The sequence below is a fragment of the Trachemys scripta genome, chromosome 2 (genome assembly GCF_013100865.1).
Source record: "Trachemys scripta elegans isolate TJP31775 chromosome 2, CAS_Tse_1.0, whole genome shotgun sequence".
Lineage (NCBI taxonomy): Eukaryota > Metazoa > Chordata > Testudines > Emydidae > Trachemys > Trachemys scripta.
Window position 1 is genome coordinate 225,326,827 of NC_048299.1, and position 17,100 is coordinate 225,343,926.

Genomic DNA, 17,100 nt, shown 5'->3' on the forward strand with positions numbered 1-17,100 from the left:
GGCACCCACTAAAACTCAGCTAAAATTATAATAGAGCATAATAACATCACTCACTAACCTATTGATTTCAGTGCAACTTCCCAACAATTCCAGCAATAATAAGGCATTGATGATGAATAGTGCCTGCTGTCTTGGCTTGTCATTCTCCAAATAAGTGATCCATGTTCTGTCTGCTCTAAAAAATAATTTTTGAAATAAGTTACTAAAAATAGATACCAGTAACTGTTGCCAGTTTGGTTTACTGCGTAATCATCTTATTTTGTCAATGTTGCTTTAATTTCTTTTTGCTCAAAAGAGAGATACAAATATGTTAGTGGCAATTACAGGGTTAAAATTAGGAATCTGATGAATACACAGTCTGGCTCTGATTTGTGCACAAATCCAGGCATATTTTCCTGATTCATCCTTACACAGGTCAGATTTTGGATTAGTGGCTATCTAAAATGGTAACCACTGGTCTTAGTATGTGGTGGCTTCCTTCTGCTACTACAACCATATCAGCCATTAGAGATAATCCTTCAAATCATGAAAAAATAGCATATTTTAACAATAGATACGTAGCTTTTCATTTAAACAGAATGCAGTTTTTCCACATTTGACAATTCCTTCTAATTAAGTGCACACCTTTATTTTTGTCCATGTCAGGGAATACTTACATTTCAGTAATATCACCTTTCTTGCCTTCGATGTTGCCCTTCAAAGAAACTGTATCTCTGGCTTATTTATGTTATGCAGTTTATCAGCAACCCCTAATACCACACTATCAGAATGAATGTCACCTTTCTGAATCTGAATTTATTCTGTTTACCACATCAATTCAGGATTTATATATTCTAGGGCAAAAAAACATAGATTATGCATGAATTTAGCTTTATGCTTTTTCCATAGTTCCAGCAATTGTGGTCCTCCTCCTTTCCAAGGACTCTTGCATGTCCAATACATTGTGGTCTAAATTCAACCTTCTGTTGGATGTGTTTGACCCCAAAGTCTAGTGTGGCTTTAAGTCTTAAGAATCCTTTGACCCATTAGGAATATCATTATTATTGGCATTGCTATTATAACTTAATGGGCAAATTCTATCTCTGCATGTCAGTGGGTGCTATTTAGGTGCATCTGTGGGAAGATTTGGCTTTAAGCCTGATCTTGAAGCATTCCTTTTAGGTTATTCAGCACACATTTGATAGAAGATCAGAGAAGAGTCTTACTGATGATGTTGAGTCTTAAGTGCTGGCAAGAATATGTAGAAGATCCAGTAGAGATGGTTACTTAGGTGACGTATGTTATTTGATGTCCATTAACACTCAACATGCGACCTAAGTGCATATGCTTCCACTATTGACTTTCTTCCAAATTAAAGTAAGCTTTAAACTGTCAGTGGGAAAGTAAATATCCTTAATGGAAAAACTGGCAAATAAATGTGATTTCCTCATCTATCCAGCCTGACCGTAGAATATCTATTCTTTAACTCTATATTTTGGAAGCTAAGTTTTCTCAAATAGTTACCCTTTTTTGGTGTTAAAAATGGATTGAAGTTCAACTTTTTGAACAATACCATCCATGCATTTCTTGTATACTTTGCTGTGATAAATAGTGGATCATTTTTATTGTACAATTTTAAATGTCCCTAAGTCTTCTGCGAATCATATTTTAAAGTGTCTTAAATACAAAGTTGCATGTCAGTCTATCCAGTAAATCCAGTGTGTAATTTAACAGTTTCCTGAAAACTTCCAGGGCTTTTTTTCCCTTCTTTCCATTTTCTAACTGACACTGTCAAGGTTTGCTAGCCTAAAATTTACCCACCTTTTCATCACATAACTGTTTGCAAATTTCAGGTCATGTTATTTCTGTAGGGTTTTTCCCCCCCGTCAATTCACTGCTTCAATACTTCTGCCCCCCATCAAAGTAAATAAAAATATCAGGGCCTGTAGCCTGTCACTTGTGAGCAACCCTACAATAATAAATCAGGACGCACATATATGATGGAGGGAAAATATTTTTAATAAAAGAACAGATCTGACACTCATTTCTTAGAGAGTATTCATAAATGTAAGATAAAAAAACAAGTTTAAAAATTATTTAAAATCTGTTGATTTCTTTTTAGCCTACAATAAATAATATTTAAGAAATACAAAATAAGTGAATTTCCACACCGTTATGAACACTCAAGGTGTGATACAGATCAACAGAAGAAATTTGCAACATTAGTATTATAGGTTACTGTATTTCAATGTTCCTGAGTCAGTGGGCTTCAGAACTGTGAGTGATCTGATTTACTATATGATCTATAATAGGCAACCAGGTGAATTTTAACTTTATAAGTTAGTGTCTAACAGTGATACCATTCTAACTAGTAATGTAGGAAACTGGGAAGCTTTGTCCGTAAGATTGGCAATCCCAAATTTGTCTTCCCTGTGCTCTATTGACACAGGATGTCTTGGGGACAGTTGCACCCATTTTCTCCTTGTGTGCAATATTTGTATAGTGGCAAAACATCACAATGCAAATTAATATTTGTATACCAGTCGTGCCCAGACACCTCAGTGAAGATCAGAGTCCTTGTTTCCATTATGGAAATTCATAGGAAGAGGTGGGTCCTACCCCTAAGAATTTACAATATCTGCTGAACCTGATTTTTCAGTGTTCTAGTTCAGTTCAGCAGACTAAAACGCGGCTGGTTTGTACTATATATTATTGCCAGCTAAGTACAGTACAGTTGGCAGTACTCTGCACACCATGACCACTTGGAATTTCATGGTGAAAGCTGAAATGGAGCTCAGATCTTCTTACTCCAGTAGCACAATTGGTCACCACTTGAGCTAAAATAAAAACTCCCTTAGCTATTAGTACTATAGCACCTGTGAGATAAAACCACTTCTGAGTCTGTCCAGAAGAGAAAAGGGATACACATCTATAGTTCACTACAATATTTCTACCCATATCATTTTATATTAATCATCATCAATACTAAATCATCCATGTATAAGAGGAAGATGAAGGGAGTGTGATCTTAAAGTTGCTTTCAAATGCACTCTTTCCTGCCCCTTACTTGAATACCTCCAGCCTGAAAGCGATATTCAAAGTTGCTTATTAAAGGGAACATTACAGAAATTGGACAGCACCTGTAAAAGCATTGTAGCTGTGTTATAGTTCCGGTTGCCTGTTTTTCAAGGGTTTATAGCTTGGTTATAAAACTTGACTATATATTTAACATTAAAGTGTCTAGTGCAAATGTGCAGTAATTGCCTTTCATAAAACTCTGAGCATGCCTACTGCTAAGACACCTTTCACAAATTGTCTAATTTCCTCCCTATGTGATAGGCTGCAGCAACTCCCTCAGAGCTGTCACGGTCGATTAGGTAAACAATGTTCATTTTAAATACTTCTTAAGTGGGGTATTTATTGTGCAGTAAACCACAGTGACTCAGCCTGAGTGTCTATATATATTTTGTGCCTGAATTATATTGAATAAAGACATATAACTTAATGTTGAGGTTGTGGTACAGACCAATAAGAATTTGGAAATTCAAAGCCCAGGAACAAACACTGTTGTTAATTCATTCACAGTTGTCTGTCTTGTTAACAGAGGGTGTAAGTTAAGATTGGAACTAGGCCAGCACTAATATAAAGTTAAAGAATCATGTACTTACAGCCGCTTTTTAGTTAGTGCATCTGGTCCCCTATGCCTTTCAATTTACCGAATCAGGGACCAATTTTGCCCTCAAATGCAAACTTATAACTGCTAGTGAAGTCATCTGAGGACAAGATTTAATGCTCAGTTTTTTTTATTGCTCTTTAACTGTAACGCCAGCACCAGCGTTCCCACTGAGGCCTGTGCATCTGTTGTCATGCAGCTGAATTTCAGCTCCTGAGCAGAGCCAAGTGACTGCTGCTTATTAGCAAAATTCGGCGCTAAGTTGCCACTGCATCTTCTAGCCATGTGGAGGAGACAGCTCTGCAGAGGCACCAGCAACACACAATTGTAAACCAAGGCATCTCAGCTCCATGTAGAGAGTATGGGTCAGTTTCCTAGCTGATGTAAATGGGCATTGCTCCCTTGAAATTGATGTATCTGAAGATGTGTCCTGTGTTTAAAGACTCCATAAAGTCTCAGGACTCCATCCATTGTGGGATGGTGTAGAATATCACTTTCTCCTCTGCATTCACTTCAGTGGTTAAGTTGAAGGGCAGGGGGGAAACTAGAAAGAGGGGAAAATATGAAAGGAGTAAAGATGGGTGAAAGTAGGAAAGAGATCAGAGAAGGGTAGGTGAGATGAGGAATAAATGAAGGGAGAAGAGAATGAAAAAAGTAGAGAACTGTAGTTGAGGAAGAGAAAAGAAAGCTGTAAGGGGGAATAGAAAAGCATTAAATTAAAAGAATGAGAAAGAGAGAAGGAAATAAACATGGAAAAATAAGAAAACATATACAACTTTAAGGTTATCAAATGAATGTTTCATTTGTGCATGTGCCAACATTTTGTCTTTGATGTAACCTTGATGGAGAGATTGGGGATCCAGAGACCTAGTTTGAGGTTGTGAAGCCAGGGAAACGGACATCATGGTGTTCAGTTGGGGGAAAGGTAGAGGACTGAAGGCAATACATTGATCATAGCTTTCTTTTTCTGCTCATTCATGCATTGTATAGATCTTAAGACCAGAAGAGACCATTATAGTTTTCTAGACTATAACATATGGTCAGTTCATAACTATTCTGTCATGGATTTGGAATCACTGATAGTAAGAAAATTCCATTGTAAAATTCTAAACTATTTCACACTTAGATAACCTTTTTATGAACAAAACCATTCAAGGGAAGCTATGAAATACATTTCATACATATTTCATCCAAGAGTATTTATCAATTAAATCCATGCATAGGCAGTTTAAAAAAAATTAGATCCTATTAAGAGGTGGAAAAGACTTACTAGAGCATTGAAACAACCTCCAATGGAGGAAGTAAGAATTACAGCTGCTGCTATATTTGACCTTAGGGGGAAACAAATAATTACTCAGAATTTTTAAAGAGTACTACATTTTTAAATAGTATTAAAAAATAGAGCTGTGTTTTTTAATGTGTGTTTATATTGAATAGATACAAAAACTCCTCTGGTGCAATCCTGTAAATATCTATAATGATGGCCACACTCTTCTACTGTCATAGGAACCGTTTAGAAGTTAACCTTGAGATGTAAATGCAAATGATTACGGCTCTTGTAAACCCCTCTCAGTAGGGATTTCTATGAAAGTGTCCACACAATTGTAATGTTTTAGAAGACAAGGAAATATGTACAGGCTTTTTCTCTTTCAGATATAACTTACTGTAACTGGATCGGTCAAAGTAAGGTAAATATATAGAAGAGATGATTTTCTTATTGGACGTAGGATCATTAGCTCATCTCATGACACATAAAGCTGGAATGAGCTGTCCCAGTGCTGTGATTCATAATCAGTATTTGAAAACATAAGTGAATAAAGATGTGCTGCCGTTATTAAACTAAGCTGCAAGTGACTTCAGGCATTGAGCTTTTATTAGCAAAGTTGGCTATGGTTATATATAGCGTATTAAAGAATATTTGATTTAACTTCTTTTTTCTCTTTTACATTGCTGTAAACTGTATGGCTGTTGTTTTTCTGGGACATATATGAAGTTCATTTCAGGAGTTGTTTTAGTTGTGTCCTGACCACAGCAGTGTCACAATATGATACTAGTCAGGTGTTTCACTTTCAAGCTATTTCCTTCACCCACCATGAGAACACCTCAGAAAAAGAGCAGAGCAGCCATTATTTGATGGAAGGAAAAAATTTGGGTGGCTCTGCTGTGGGAGTGGGGCTGAAGGATTCCAGGAGGAACTGCATCCAGCTCTCATTTTGCCAGAAGGATAGTTCCCACTAAGAATACATCTTTCTGAGGGAATCGCCAGGACTCTTAGAAACACATGGAGGACCACTGTTGGCGGAGAAGTTCAGGCATTACAAAACAAGCAGAAAATAACTTTAATGTTAATGCAGTGTATGAAGTATGCAAGGATTCAAGAGTATGTATTAGTAGTAATCATAACATGTTGGAAGCTCTGTATAAGATTCTGCTAATCAATCCTCACAGTATTGTTCCCATGTTTCTGGTAGAGATGTATTAAGGCCACAATTTTCACACACTGAATTAAACACTCAAATGCCTATCAAAGAACCTAACTGAAGTGGTCTGTTTCATTTTTTTGTTTTTAAGATGCTAAAGATGTTCAGCAGCTCTGAAAATCAGGCCGATTTTATTTAGGTACCTCACTATGCATTTAGGTATTTAACATTAGGTACTAAAGCTTGTGAACATTTTGACTGAAGAGCCTGCCTACACACAGTTTGTACTGATTTAACTCTGTCAGTTTAGAAACAGATATTGTTAAATCAGTGCAAGACCCTAGTGTAGCTTCAGTTATATTGACATAAAGGGGATTATATTGATATAGATTGTTTCCATAAATTCACTTTGCCATTGACTGTGTCCAGAGCACTGCCAGTCCATAGCAGGGCAGCTCTCAGTCCCTTGGCCACAGTTTTAAGCAAATGGTACATGATTAAAAATTTACCATGGTAAGATGATTAAAATAAGGCAACCTGTGGCAGTGTAGTTGTGTGTCTCCTGAAAGAAGTGGGCTAAGAGTTTTAAATATCTTTCCTGATTATGGCATTTTAAGACTTATATGGTGTGTAAAGGAAGTAAAAGCCCAACTGCTTTCTAATATCCAAATGAGAAAACAGTGGAACCCTGTGCAAAAATCCAGGTGGAATCTTCCACTTGGATTCGGGGCTGTTGGCACTAGAACCAGACAGACATTGTGCAGACCAGTTGTAAGGAATTCTGCTTTCTCTAATTCCTTCTTCTTCACTATGATACTCACAACATGTGCAAAGCTTGTCTCAGCAATTCCCTTCCAAACCAAATTGCTTTCCCCCTCAAGGCTGGTATAAACAGCAAGGCAGAGGCATCCAGATGAGAACGTCCATGCTCACACTCTGTCTACCCCAAGGGTCTTCCCCTCCCTTCTCCAACAGGCTGTATATGACCTATTCTGCACATGTTTGGCATACTGGCTGCACCTATGGTGTGGTCTATTAGAGCATGACTGGGGGTGTAATACACTTGCTTTTTCCTCTGTCCTTGCACATAAAACATGTGGAGACAGCAATGTTTGTGTCCTGTGACTGCAGGATTTTGAGTGGATACACTAAAGGATGCGGGTCGTGACACTGGCCTCTGTTAAGGGAGTGAGTTAATAGTTTCATGCATTGACATAAATCAAATCAGAATTTGTCCCTTTTTCATGGAACCCTCTAATTGACCTGATCTCATCTCTTTCTCCCTCTACATTTTTCCCTGATTCATGTTAGAAACTCCAAGTCACAGAACAAAGAAACAAAGTTTGTATTTTCAAAGAAAAAAGGGGGGAGGGAGGGTTGGTGAAAACAGCCCTGGCAGCTGTACTCTGTGGCTCAGTAAATTAAGGCTTTTTACTTGCTCTTTTCAAAGATGTGTTTAGTCTAGATTCCCTTGATTTATATATCTTTTTTGGCTGGGTTGTATTTTTTTATGCAGATTTCCAGTGATTTCATTCAAGTTCATGTTTGCCTAGGACGAGAGAATGTGAGTGAACTTAATCCTTACAATGTTTTCCTCCTCAAATCTTCATTTATAGAATTGTTTAGCCTTCAAAGGCATTGCCCGTTATGTGCTACAAAAAGAATCCGAAATAGACAGAGCTTGGAATTGCATTGGGAAATCATCTTTATTTTTCCTCTCACAGAAGTGGCAGTGCATTGAGGATTCTTCTGGCAAGCTTCGAATTCACAAGTGTAAGGGATCCAGCGACATGTTCACCATCAGAAAGAGAACGCGAAGCATACACTCCCAGGGATACAGCAATAAAGACAAAGAATGCATCTGTGCAGATGCTGATTACCGAACCAGCAGGACCCAGAGAAAAAATCAAAGACAGTTCATGAGAAACCCCAGTGCCCAAAGTAGGTGATCTCAGAGCTCTAAGATACTCAGGAAAGGGGACATTGGGTTAATTGAGCGGTGTTTTACCAGCAAGGAGTTGTTTTCACCTGGATATATGATGAATGCACATGTAGTTCGTAGTCGGTACTTGAGTAATTACTGCTTTTAAAAAAAATCAAAAGCTACCAGAAGCTGTTATCACAATAATCAATGTTATTTAGGCCAGTTTGTAGCAATGATGATGTTTTGGTGCCACCTATTGTATGGGTTGGAGATAAAACCTGCAGAGTAAATTACACAATCTAGGTAATTATTATAGACATAGTAGCCAGCGGAGCATTTTCTTTCATTACTAATATTCCGTTAACATGTTCAGATATTTGCAGTAAGCTTTTTTTGTTTGTTTTTTGTTTTTTTGCATCTCAAACATTAAAGCATTCTGATTGCTGTCAAAGTGAAAGCCTACTCAGCTGAAGTTTTCAAGTGCCAATAAAACAGCCTGCTTGTAACTTAATGAGTTAGAATCTAGTGCCCTCTAGTGGAGTGTGATGTAAAGGGACACTGCCATCAAGTTTTAAAATACCAGTGCTTAATTTTCTGTGTTAAAGACAGAAAACATACCAACTTTAAAAAATAGGTGTAAATTAATATGAGAATATAGAGTGACAATACTGGATCAGATCAATTGTCCATCTAGCCCCGTATCCTGTCTTCTAACAATGGCAAATGCCAGATGCTTCAAAGGACATGAACAGAACATGGCAATTACCAAGTGGTCCCTGTCATCCAGTCCTATCTGGCAGTCAGAGGCTTAGGAACACCTGGAGCATGGAGTTGCATCTCTGACCATCTTGGCTAACAGCCATTGATGAACCTATCCTCCATGGACTTACCTAATTCTTTTTTTAATTTAGTTATAGTTTTGGCCTTCACAACACCCCCGGCAACAAGTTCCACAGGGCAACTGTGTGTTGTGTGAAGTAGTACTTGCTTTTGTTTGTTTTGAACCTTCTGTCTATTAATTTCATTGGGAGACCACTGGTTCTTGGTGTTATTTGAAGGAATAAATAACACTTTCTCCACACCATTCACGATTTTATAGACCTCTATCATATCCCCCCTTAGTCATCTCTTGTCTAAGCTGAATCGTCCCTGTCTTTTTAATTTCTCCTCATATGGAAGCTGTTCCATACCCTTAATAATATTTTGTTGCCCTTCTCTGTACCTTTTCCAATTCTAATGTATCTTTTTTTAAGATGGAGTGACCAGAAATGCTTGCAGTATTCCAGGTGTGGGTGTACCATGAATTGAGACAGTGGCATTATGATATTTACTGTCTTCTTATCTATCCCTTTCCTAATGGTTCCTAACATCCAAAAGCTTTTTGGACTGCTACTGCACATTGAGTGGATGTTTTCAGAGAACTATCCACAATGACTCCAAGATCTCTTTCTTGAGCGGTAACAATTAATTTAGAACCCATCATTTTGTATGTATAGTTGGGAATTATGTTTTCCAATGTGCATTATTTTACATTAATCAACACTGAATTTCGTTGGTCATTTTGTTGCCCCATCACCCAGTTTTGTGAGATCCCTTTGTAACTCTTCTCAATCAGCTTTGGATTTAACTACTGTATATACGCGTTCATTAAGCCGAATATTTTTGGTAAAAAGAGCGGGGGTTGGCTTATAAAAGGGTCTACACCAAAATGTGATGATTTTAAACTCTATGGAATCATTGAATTTAATATCTAATACATTGTCGTTTTGTTTACCTGAAGCGTCTGCAAGCATGGAGCCCCTCAGCTCCCTGTGGCCGTGGTTCGCCGTTCCCAGCCAATGGGAGCTGCGGAAAGTGGTGCTCCACTTCCTGCAGCTCCCATTGGCTGGGAACAGCAAACCATGGACACTGGGAGCTGAGGGGCTCCGGGCCTGTGAACGCTCCAGGTAAACAAAACGTCCAGGCCTGCTAGCGGCTTACCCTAATGGGCCAGGAGCCAAAGTTTGCCAACCCCTGAAATATAGGGTCGGCTTCTGAAAGGGTCATACAGTTTTTGCTATTTTTACCTATCCATCTTGGGGGGTCGGCTTATAAACGAACGGGCTAATGAACGAGTATATATGGTAATTTGAGTCATTTTGTATCATCTGCAAACTTTGCCACCTCACTGTTCACTCTTTTTTCCAGATCATTTATGAAAATATTGAACACTGGTCCCAGTGCAGATCCCCAGGGGACACCACTATTTCCTCTCTCCATTCTGAAAACCATTTGTTCCTACCCTTTGTTTCCTGTCTTTTAACAAGTTACTGATCCATGGGAGGACCTTCCTTATTATCCTATGAGTGCTTAGTTTGCTTAAGAACCTTTGGTGAGGAACCTTGTCAAAAACTTTCTGAAAGTCCAAGTACACTATCTCCACTGGATCACCCTTGCCTCCATGTTTGTTGACCCCCTCATAGAGTTCTAATAAACTGGTGAGATATGATTTCCCTTTACAAAAGCCATGTAAAGGGCTTAACAAAAATATATATTCTGTTTCTTCACTGCATCAGCATTTTCAATCAAATGCTTAAACTTCTCATGTTTGGTGTGTTTTCTGTTCTAACACTCTTGCCAAGAGCAGCTGGGTTAAGTTAGCCTGAGTCAAGTACAGACTGTATTCCACTGGGTCTAGACAGCATTGTGGGTTATGGAATTTACATTAAATTTTGTGTAAGCATACAAAAATTTTACAAAAATTACAAGAGGCTGCATGTATATATGATGTTGCAGAAAAATTATGATACTATATTGTATTATTTCAGGTATAGCCTGTGATGATATAATTAAAGCCTGTAACATTCTTCAGAGGACAGAAGTTACGGTTGTGCATTCAGCCATAACTTAGGCATTTTCTGACTTTGGGGTCTCTAGTTGGTCAACCTAAGTGTTGCATTAACATAGTTTCTTGTATTTAATAATGTTATACTCTAATGGACTCCATTAAAATTGACTCTTGCTGGCTAGAATCAGAATCATCTGTATGTCATAAGCAATCAGCTACTGGAGCATCTCCTGGAAAGCTCTGTTTTTGGAGCAGTAAGATCCAAATTCTGTCCCCACTATCAAAGTAAAGTTACAACTGGCCATAGTGACAGCTGTGAAGCCCTAGACGGCCATGGATTTATTACAATACAAATCCTTGACTTTCCAGGCTATCTCTATAGCAATCGTTGTTGCAGTCCTTTCCTGCAGCTTACAGGTTGTCTTCCAGTGCATGAAAATTATTTTGCCTCATTTTTCACTTTATCCCCTCTTTTCTCACTAATAAACAAAGCTGGCAAGAGACTGGAAATGTGATTATTTCCAATTCAGACCTGAAGCTACCTCACATCTTCCCACAGAAAAACACCTGGGAGAGGCCAGGTCAGGGCAAAATCTCTCTGAGATCCAATTTGTGAAGTTTCCTTCAACCATCCTCTGTTGGGAGAACTTGGGGTGTAGGGAGTCAGAAGGGCACAGGTTTTGAAGTCGGTGCCATTTCCAATTTCTGAGAACCAGGAGCTTTTCTATAGAGACAGTCAAGCTAGGAGTTGTACTGCAGAGATTGCTTCTATTCTGCTGGTGCCCCTTCCATCAGGAGCTGTGCTGCCATTGGCCGCTCAGTAACAGCCATGAAGTGGACCCAGTGGAAGTATTGAGCTGTGAGCTTTATTGCCTCCCTGTATCTGTATGGAAATCTGTGAGCAGAGCAAGCTCTGGCACTACAGAAAGGAGCATTTCTTCATCCTCTGTCCCAACCTAACCTCTTTCTTCAAATCCCCTCTGAGTTCCATCCAAGCAGCATACAATCTGAAGGACCTGGTGATCATGGGGCACAGTGTAAGGGCAGCTCAGGCCCAGTTTTTCAGACTATTTAGTAATAAGATTGAAATATTTTCCAAACTTTCCATATCAGTCATTTGATTAATAGAGAGCATGGGAGGAGTTTGTAGCCTTGCAAGGGTCTATTTCAGTTCACCCTGCAAATCTTTGCCTTATTCCTTCACTATAGACAATAGGTTTTTACATCAGAGAGACTTTGTAACTGGTTTTCTCTTCTGAAAGGTGTACGTCTTCACTGACTGAGTAGGACACTTTTTTAGAGCTGACAGCAGGTATCCACTGAAATAGTTTAGGAGGATTATGTCATTTGAAAGAAATGTTAAATGAGGCTCACTATCAATGCTTCCAGAAGATTCTTGCAGAGAGGTTCCGTGTAGTTGTCTCAGAAAAAGCTTGTGATATGATCTGCAGTATCTGTCACTCCATACCTTTTCAGAACTCTCCAGGAATCATTTCATCCTATGTTATACTACAAATTAACGGAGAACTTTTAATGACACCAGTCATTTTACATAGAGTGTTGCATATCAGACATGGATTTTGAGTGTTGAAATATTTTACCTATTCCATCTCATCCCATAACACACTAGCACTGGACTTTTAACATATGTATAATTAAATGCCATCAGAGTTTTGTTACAAAAGATGGTGTCTCTTTCTCCCATTTCAAATGTGTTGTTATCTACTGAGTAATGGCAGTGTGCTCAGCACTTTTGAAATTTACAGGAAAAATTTCCCCCATCCCATTGATCTTACAAACTTACTCATGTCTGAATTAATACATTGCTCAGTGTGGGTGTGGTTGGGTGGATTTTGGGAGGTCGGGGGTGAAATGCACCATGGTATGATGTAACATTATAGGTTTTATCAACATGAATGTGGGATAGCTACATTGCTCACAAATAGGAAAACAAGTGAGTTGTGGAGGTCATCCCAGGTCAGTCCAAATAAACTTTTATACTATCATGCATTCCATTTTGTCTAACAGTAAAAAACTAACCAAACAAAAACACCTTAACAATGTTTGAGAAGGTATTTAACATGTTATTTGGGACTTTTTTTTTTAATATCTCCATCTTTAAAGCCAGATGTCTTAGTTATCATGAGTCCACCTGTACAGGACTTGCAGCAACCCATAAAAACTTTTGTATTTCTATACATTTCTATATTTAAAGTTGTGCCATTTCTAAGTTCGGAGTCTCAGGCCCTTACAGGGGTAGAAATGAGTGCTGAATCCCCATGAGAGTGGAAAAATCTTGTCATTTCTAGCTCTGCAATGCAATAAAATATCAGAGAGCCATGATATGCTTATACCTTGAAAAGCCATCTCGGCTATGTAACTGAATCTTGTCCTTTTGATGTCTAACTTTGAAAGGAAAAAGGGCCGCCATCTCTTAAAGAAGTGATTTTTGGACCCCTGCACCCTGATTCTCAGAAGTTCTGAGCTCCCACAGTTCCCATTGATTTCAGTTGCCGATTTGGTTGCTCAACATGTCTGAAAATCAGGCCCTGGATGTATAAAGTTGAGTACATAAAAATTATGGCACCCAAAATAAGAGGCCACTTCTTCAAATTTGGTCCTTAATTTGCCAAAGATCATCAAGGAAGTCTTTGCAAAGCCAGAAATAGATCTGAGATCTCCAAGTTTGTGCCTTGTTACAAGTCCATCCTTCTTGCCCTTTGAAATTTGCTGCCTGTTTATGAAATCCATTTTTGTATATCTATAAGCATGAATATGTTTTCCTCTTCTGATGCAGAATATAAACCCCGATTTGTTCATACTCGCCAAACTCGGTCCTTGTCTGTGGAATTTGAAGGTGAAATATTTGACATAAACCTGGAGGAGGAGGAACTACAAGTGTCACAGTCCAAAAGTATTAGTAAGCGTCATGATACTGAAAATGAGGAGGATTCAGAAGACAGTAATGATGGTGGTGATGGTGAAGAAGAAGAAATGATAGCTGATGGCACCAATGCTGTTGGCCAACCTGATTCTGTCAGAGTGACACACAAGTATGAATGCTTTATATCGTTTTTCTTAAAGTAAATTTTCTCCCACATTTGAATTTTCTTCTTTATCCTTTTCTTTGTGCTTTTCAGTATTTTACAGTTTATATAACACAACACAATAATATAATAAAATAATGATTTTATAATTTTGCCCTCTCTTACACAGGTCAAGCCAGTGGGATCAGTTGTACCTCTGTATGTGAGGGCAGAATTGGGCCTAGCGATTCCAACTTTCCTGGCTGTTTGTATTAATGTACAGACTTGGCCCCAGACACTCAAATAAAACAAATTAAACCTATGTACAATTGAGTAGAGATGGACAGCAAATAGTTTTCCCATCCTGCAAGAGTTTTTGAGATTTTAAAAAATTTCCCATCTCAAATCAGAACAAAAAGTGAAAATCTCAAAAAATTTTGCAAACCAATAATCCAAAAAAAAGGACCAGGTCAATCAAAGCATTTCATTTAGATAATTTCATAATAGTTCATTTCAATTTTGACAATCTATATTTTTTAACCTTGTTAATATAAATTAACTAACATTTCCAAACCAGAAAACGAAACATTTTTTCAAATCTGGAGATTCATCAGAACTGATTCTTTTCCACAAACAGTTTTGGGTTAAACAAATCAATACTTTCCAATGAAAGAATGTTTTATCAGAAAATTTCCAACCAGCTCTATAATTGACAATTCACTTGCAATGACAGGGGTTGGAATAGGAGACTCTGTACACCTTTTCCATCTCTAACTCCTATGGGTCTATGACTTTCCATTTTCTTCTGGAGCAGAGGCATAAGAGAGTCAAATTGAAGCAGGGCAGGCAAAGGGTGTGTCCACAGAGTGTCAGAAATGCACAGTTACGGAAGTTGTGTGAGAACGTCAGTAAGGGAAACTTTGGGAAAACAGTATGCAGATGTTTATCTCTCAGTCTAGTCTCGGTAAAAGAGACAAGGTGGGGGAGGTGAAATCTTTTATTGGACCAACTTTTGTTGGTGAGAGGGAAAAGTTTTCGACCTAAGCAGAGTTCTTCTTCAGGTCACCTGAAAAAGAGCTCTGTGTAGCTCAAAAGCTTGTCTCTCTCACCAACGGAAGTTGGTCCAATAAAAGATACTACTTCACCCACTTTCTCTCTCTAACATCCTGGGACCAATACAGTTACAGCAACACTGGATATTCTCAGTTAAGTCAGTCTTGGCCTTCTCACTGTTGTTTTCTCTTGTTAGAACCGTTATCCTGAATAGCTGTCTTTAATCCATTTATTTTGTTCATAGTTACAGATACTTTAGCACGTAACTGTTCACATTATTTACCACTGGAACTTTCTTCTGTCACGCAGCAAATTGATGAGTCATTACTCATTGCTTTGGACAATCATGTCCCATTCTTACCAATTGTGTGCTCATAGATGGAGATTCATGGTAGTGTGCCAAGATCATGAGGAAAAAACCTACCTCTCTGCAGCTGGTGGCTGTACAAGCAATGGCAATTTTGGTTAAAGGGAGATTAAGAATTTGATGGAGTTTTATACTTTGGTTTTGTTTCTGATTGGATTGAGAATCTCCAACATGTTAATGTTATTGCATCTTAACATAGCAGGCACAGAGCCCATGCCAAGGAGGAGTTTTCTCCATGTTAGAGAGAAAACAAATGGAGGCAATGATTTGGGACTACTAAACCAACACACATCCCTGGCTGCCATTGTTGAGTCTAAATCAGGGGCAGCCAAATTACAGCACCCGAGCCACATGCGGCTCTTTTACAGTTAAAGTCCACTCACGTGCCCCCCCCCAAGCACCCCTCCCATTCCCCTCCAACCAGACTGGGGGAGGGGGAGCTAGGGGTTTCTGCCCATTGGGGTGGGGGTCTAGAGACTTCAGCCCCATGGGAGGCACCTGCCGACGCTCGGGGCTTTAGCCTCTAGCCCCACGACCCTGACACAGGGGAGAAGCTCCAAGGTGCACCTAGCTCTTAAACTTCCGAAAACTATAGTCTGCTGCTCGGAGGGTCAGTAAGTTTGGCCACCACTGGTCTATTTTATTACTTACCAGAGGGCGGAGTACAACTGGAAAACTTTATGGGGAGGAGAGAACAGGAAGAGACGTTGGAAGAAGGGGAAGAGGCGGATGTGCACAAGGAAAGTTATTGATCTCTCTCCGCTGTTCTGTTAAATGATTCCCAATATATTTGTATTTATAGGTGTTTTATTCTTCCAAATGACACCATTCACTGTGAGAGGGAACTATACCAATCATCCAGAGCCTGGAAGGACCACAAGGCCTACATTGATAAGGAGGTTAGAGGGATTTCAAAATCTATTCTTAATAAAGATTCTAAACTCTGATGTCATCACAGTGTAACTTTGCATATAAATGTGCTTTGCAGATTGAAGCTCTCCAAGATAAAATTAAGAATTTAAGGGAAGTGAGAGGACACCTAAAAAGAAGAAAACCTGATGAATGTGATTGTAGCAAACAGAGGTAAGAAAAATTTACCTGCTGCTCTGTTTTCCTCACTGATTTACTTTATGAACTCATGAGCTTTTATACAGTGGGAAAGATTTAACATTAATATCAAGAAATGGATTCAAGCTGCAGAGTTTGGCTCCAGAGCCTAAATTCCTCAAAATTTGGATCCAGGATTTTGCTTTAACCCATTCTACAGGTAGGAGCCATCATGAATGAATTAAGATCCAGATCTGTATTTTAGCATTAGGTGTGCTTGGATTCTGGTTATATATTTCGACTCATCTCTATTAATAATTTTGATATAGTATGTGCTCATGTAAGTCATTCCTGCTAGTGAAATAAAACAGACTGTACATTCAACTAAAACAATAATAGTATCTATTTTTAAGTGCAGAACATAAAACAGATGGTGTAATATTTTTTTTGCTTTGACTGTAGAAAATGAATTAAGTTTTATCCAGTCATGAAAAGCTGATGTTTTTAATATTATCTGTAGCTATTACAACAAAGAGAAAGGGGTGAAGGCCCGAGAGAAACTGAAGAGCCACCTTCATCCATTCAAGTAAGTGTCGCTTTTCCCTTTGCTATCAGCTGGGCACTTGTTTTATTTTGCTTTTTAGTAACTGTGAAATATCAGTGATGAGCCACAGTCCAAAATGGCTGTTGTCTGGTGGGTACCAGAAGGTGGAAACTTTTGACTAGCTGCCCAACTTGAACCCTCAGTAGCTCAGGACGGGCACTGGGAAATTAAAAACAATGG

The 17,100-nt window shown here is 38.6% G+C and overlaps 1 protein-coding gene across 6 annotated transcripts in view; it reads left to right on the plus strand.

Moving 5' to 3' along the window:
- SULF1 (sulfatase 1) overlaps positions 1 to 17,100 on the plus strand; it is a 169,299-nt gene that overhangs the window by 129,846 nt on the left and 22,353 nt on the right. For all 6 annotated transcript variants that reach the window (XM_034763061.1, XM_034763062.1, XM_034763064.1 and 3 more), the window contains 5 exons: positions 7,797 to 8,013; positions 13,621 to 13,876; positions 16,072 to 16,168; positions 16,258 to 16,352; positions 16,837 to 16,902. In XM_034763061.1, coding sequence (XP_034618952.1) covers positions 7,797 to 8,013; positions 13,621 to 13,876; positions 16,072 to 16,168; positions 16,258 to 16,352; positions 16,837 to 16,902 — 731 coding nt within the window. The remainder of the gene's footprint in view (positions 1 to 7,796; positions 8,014 to 13,620; positions 13,877 to 16,071; positions 16,169 to 16,257; positions 16,353 to 16,836; positions 16,903 to 17,100) is intronic.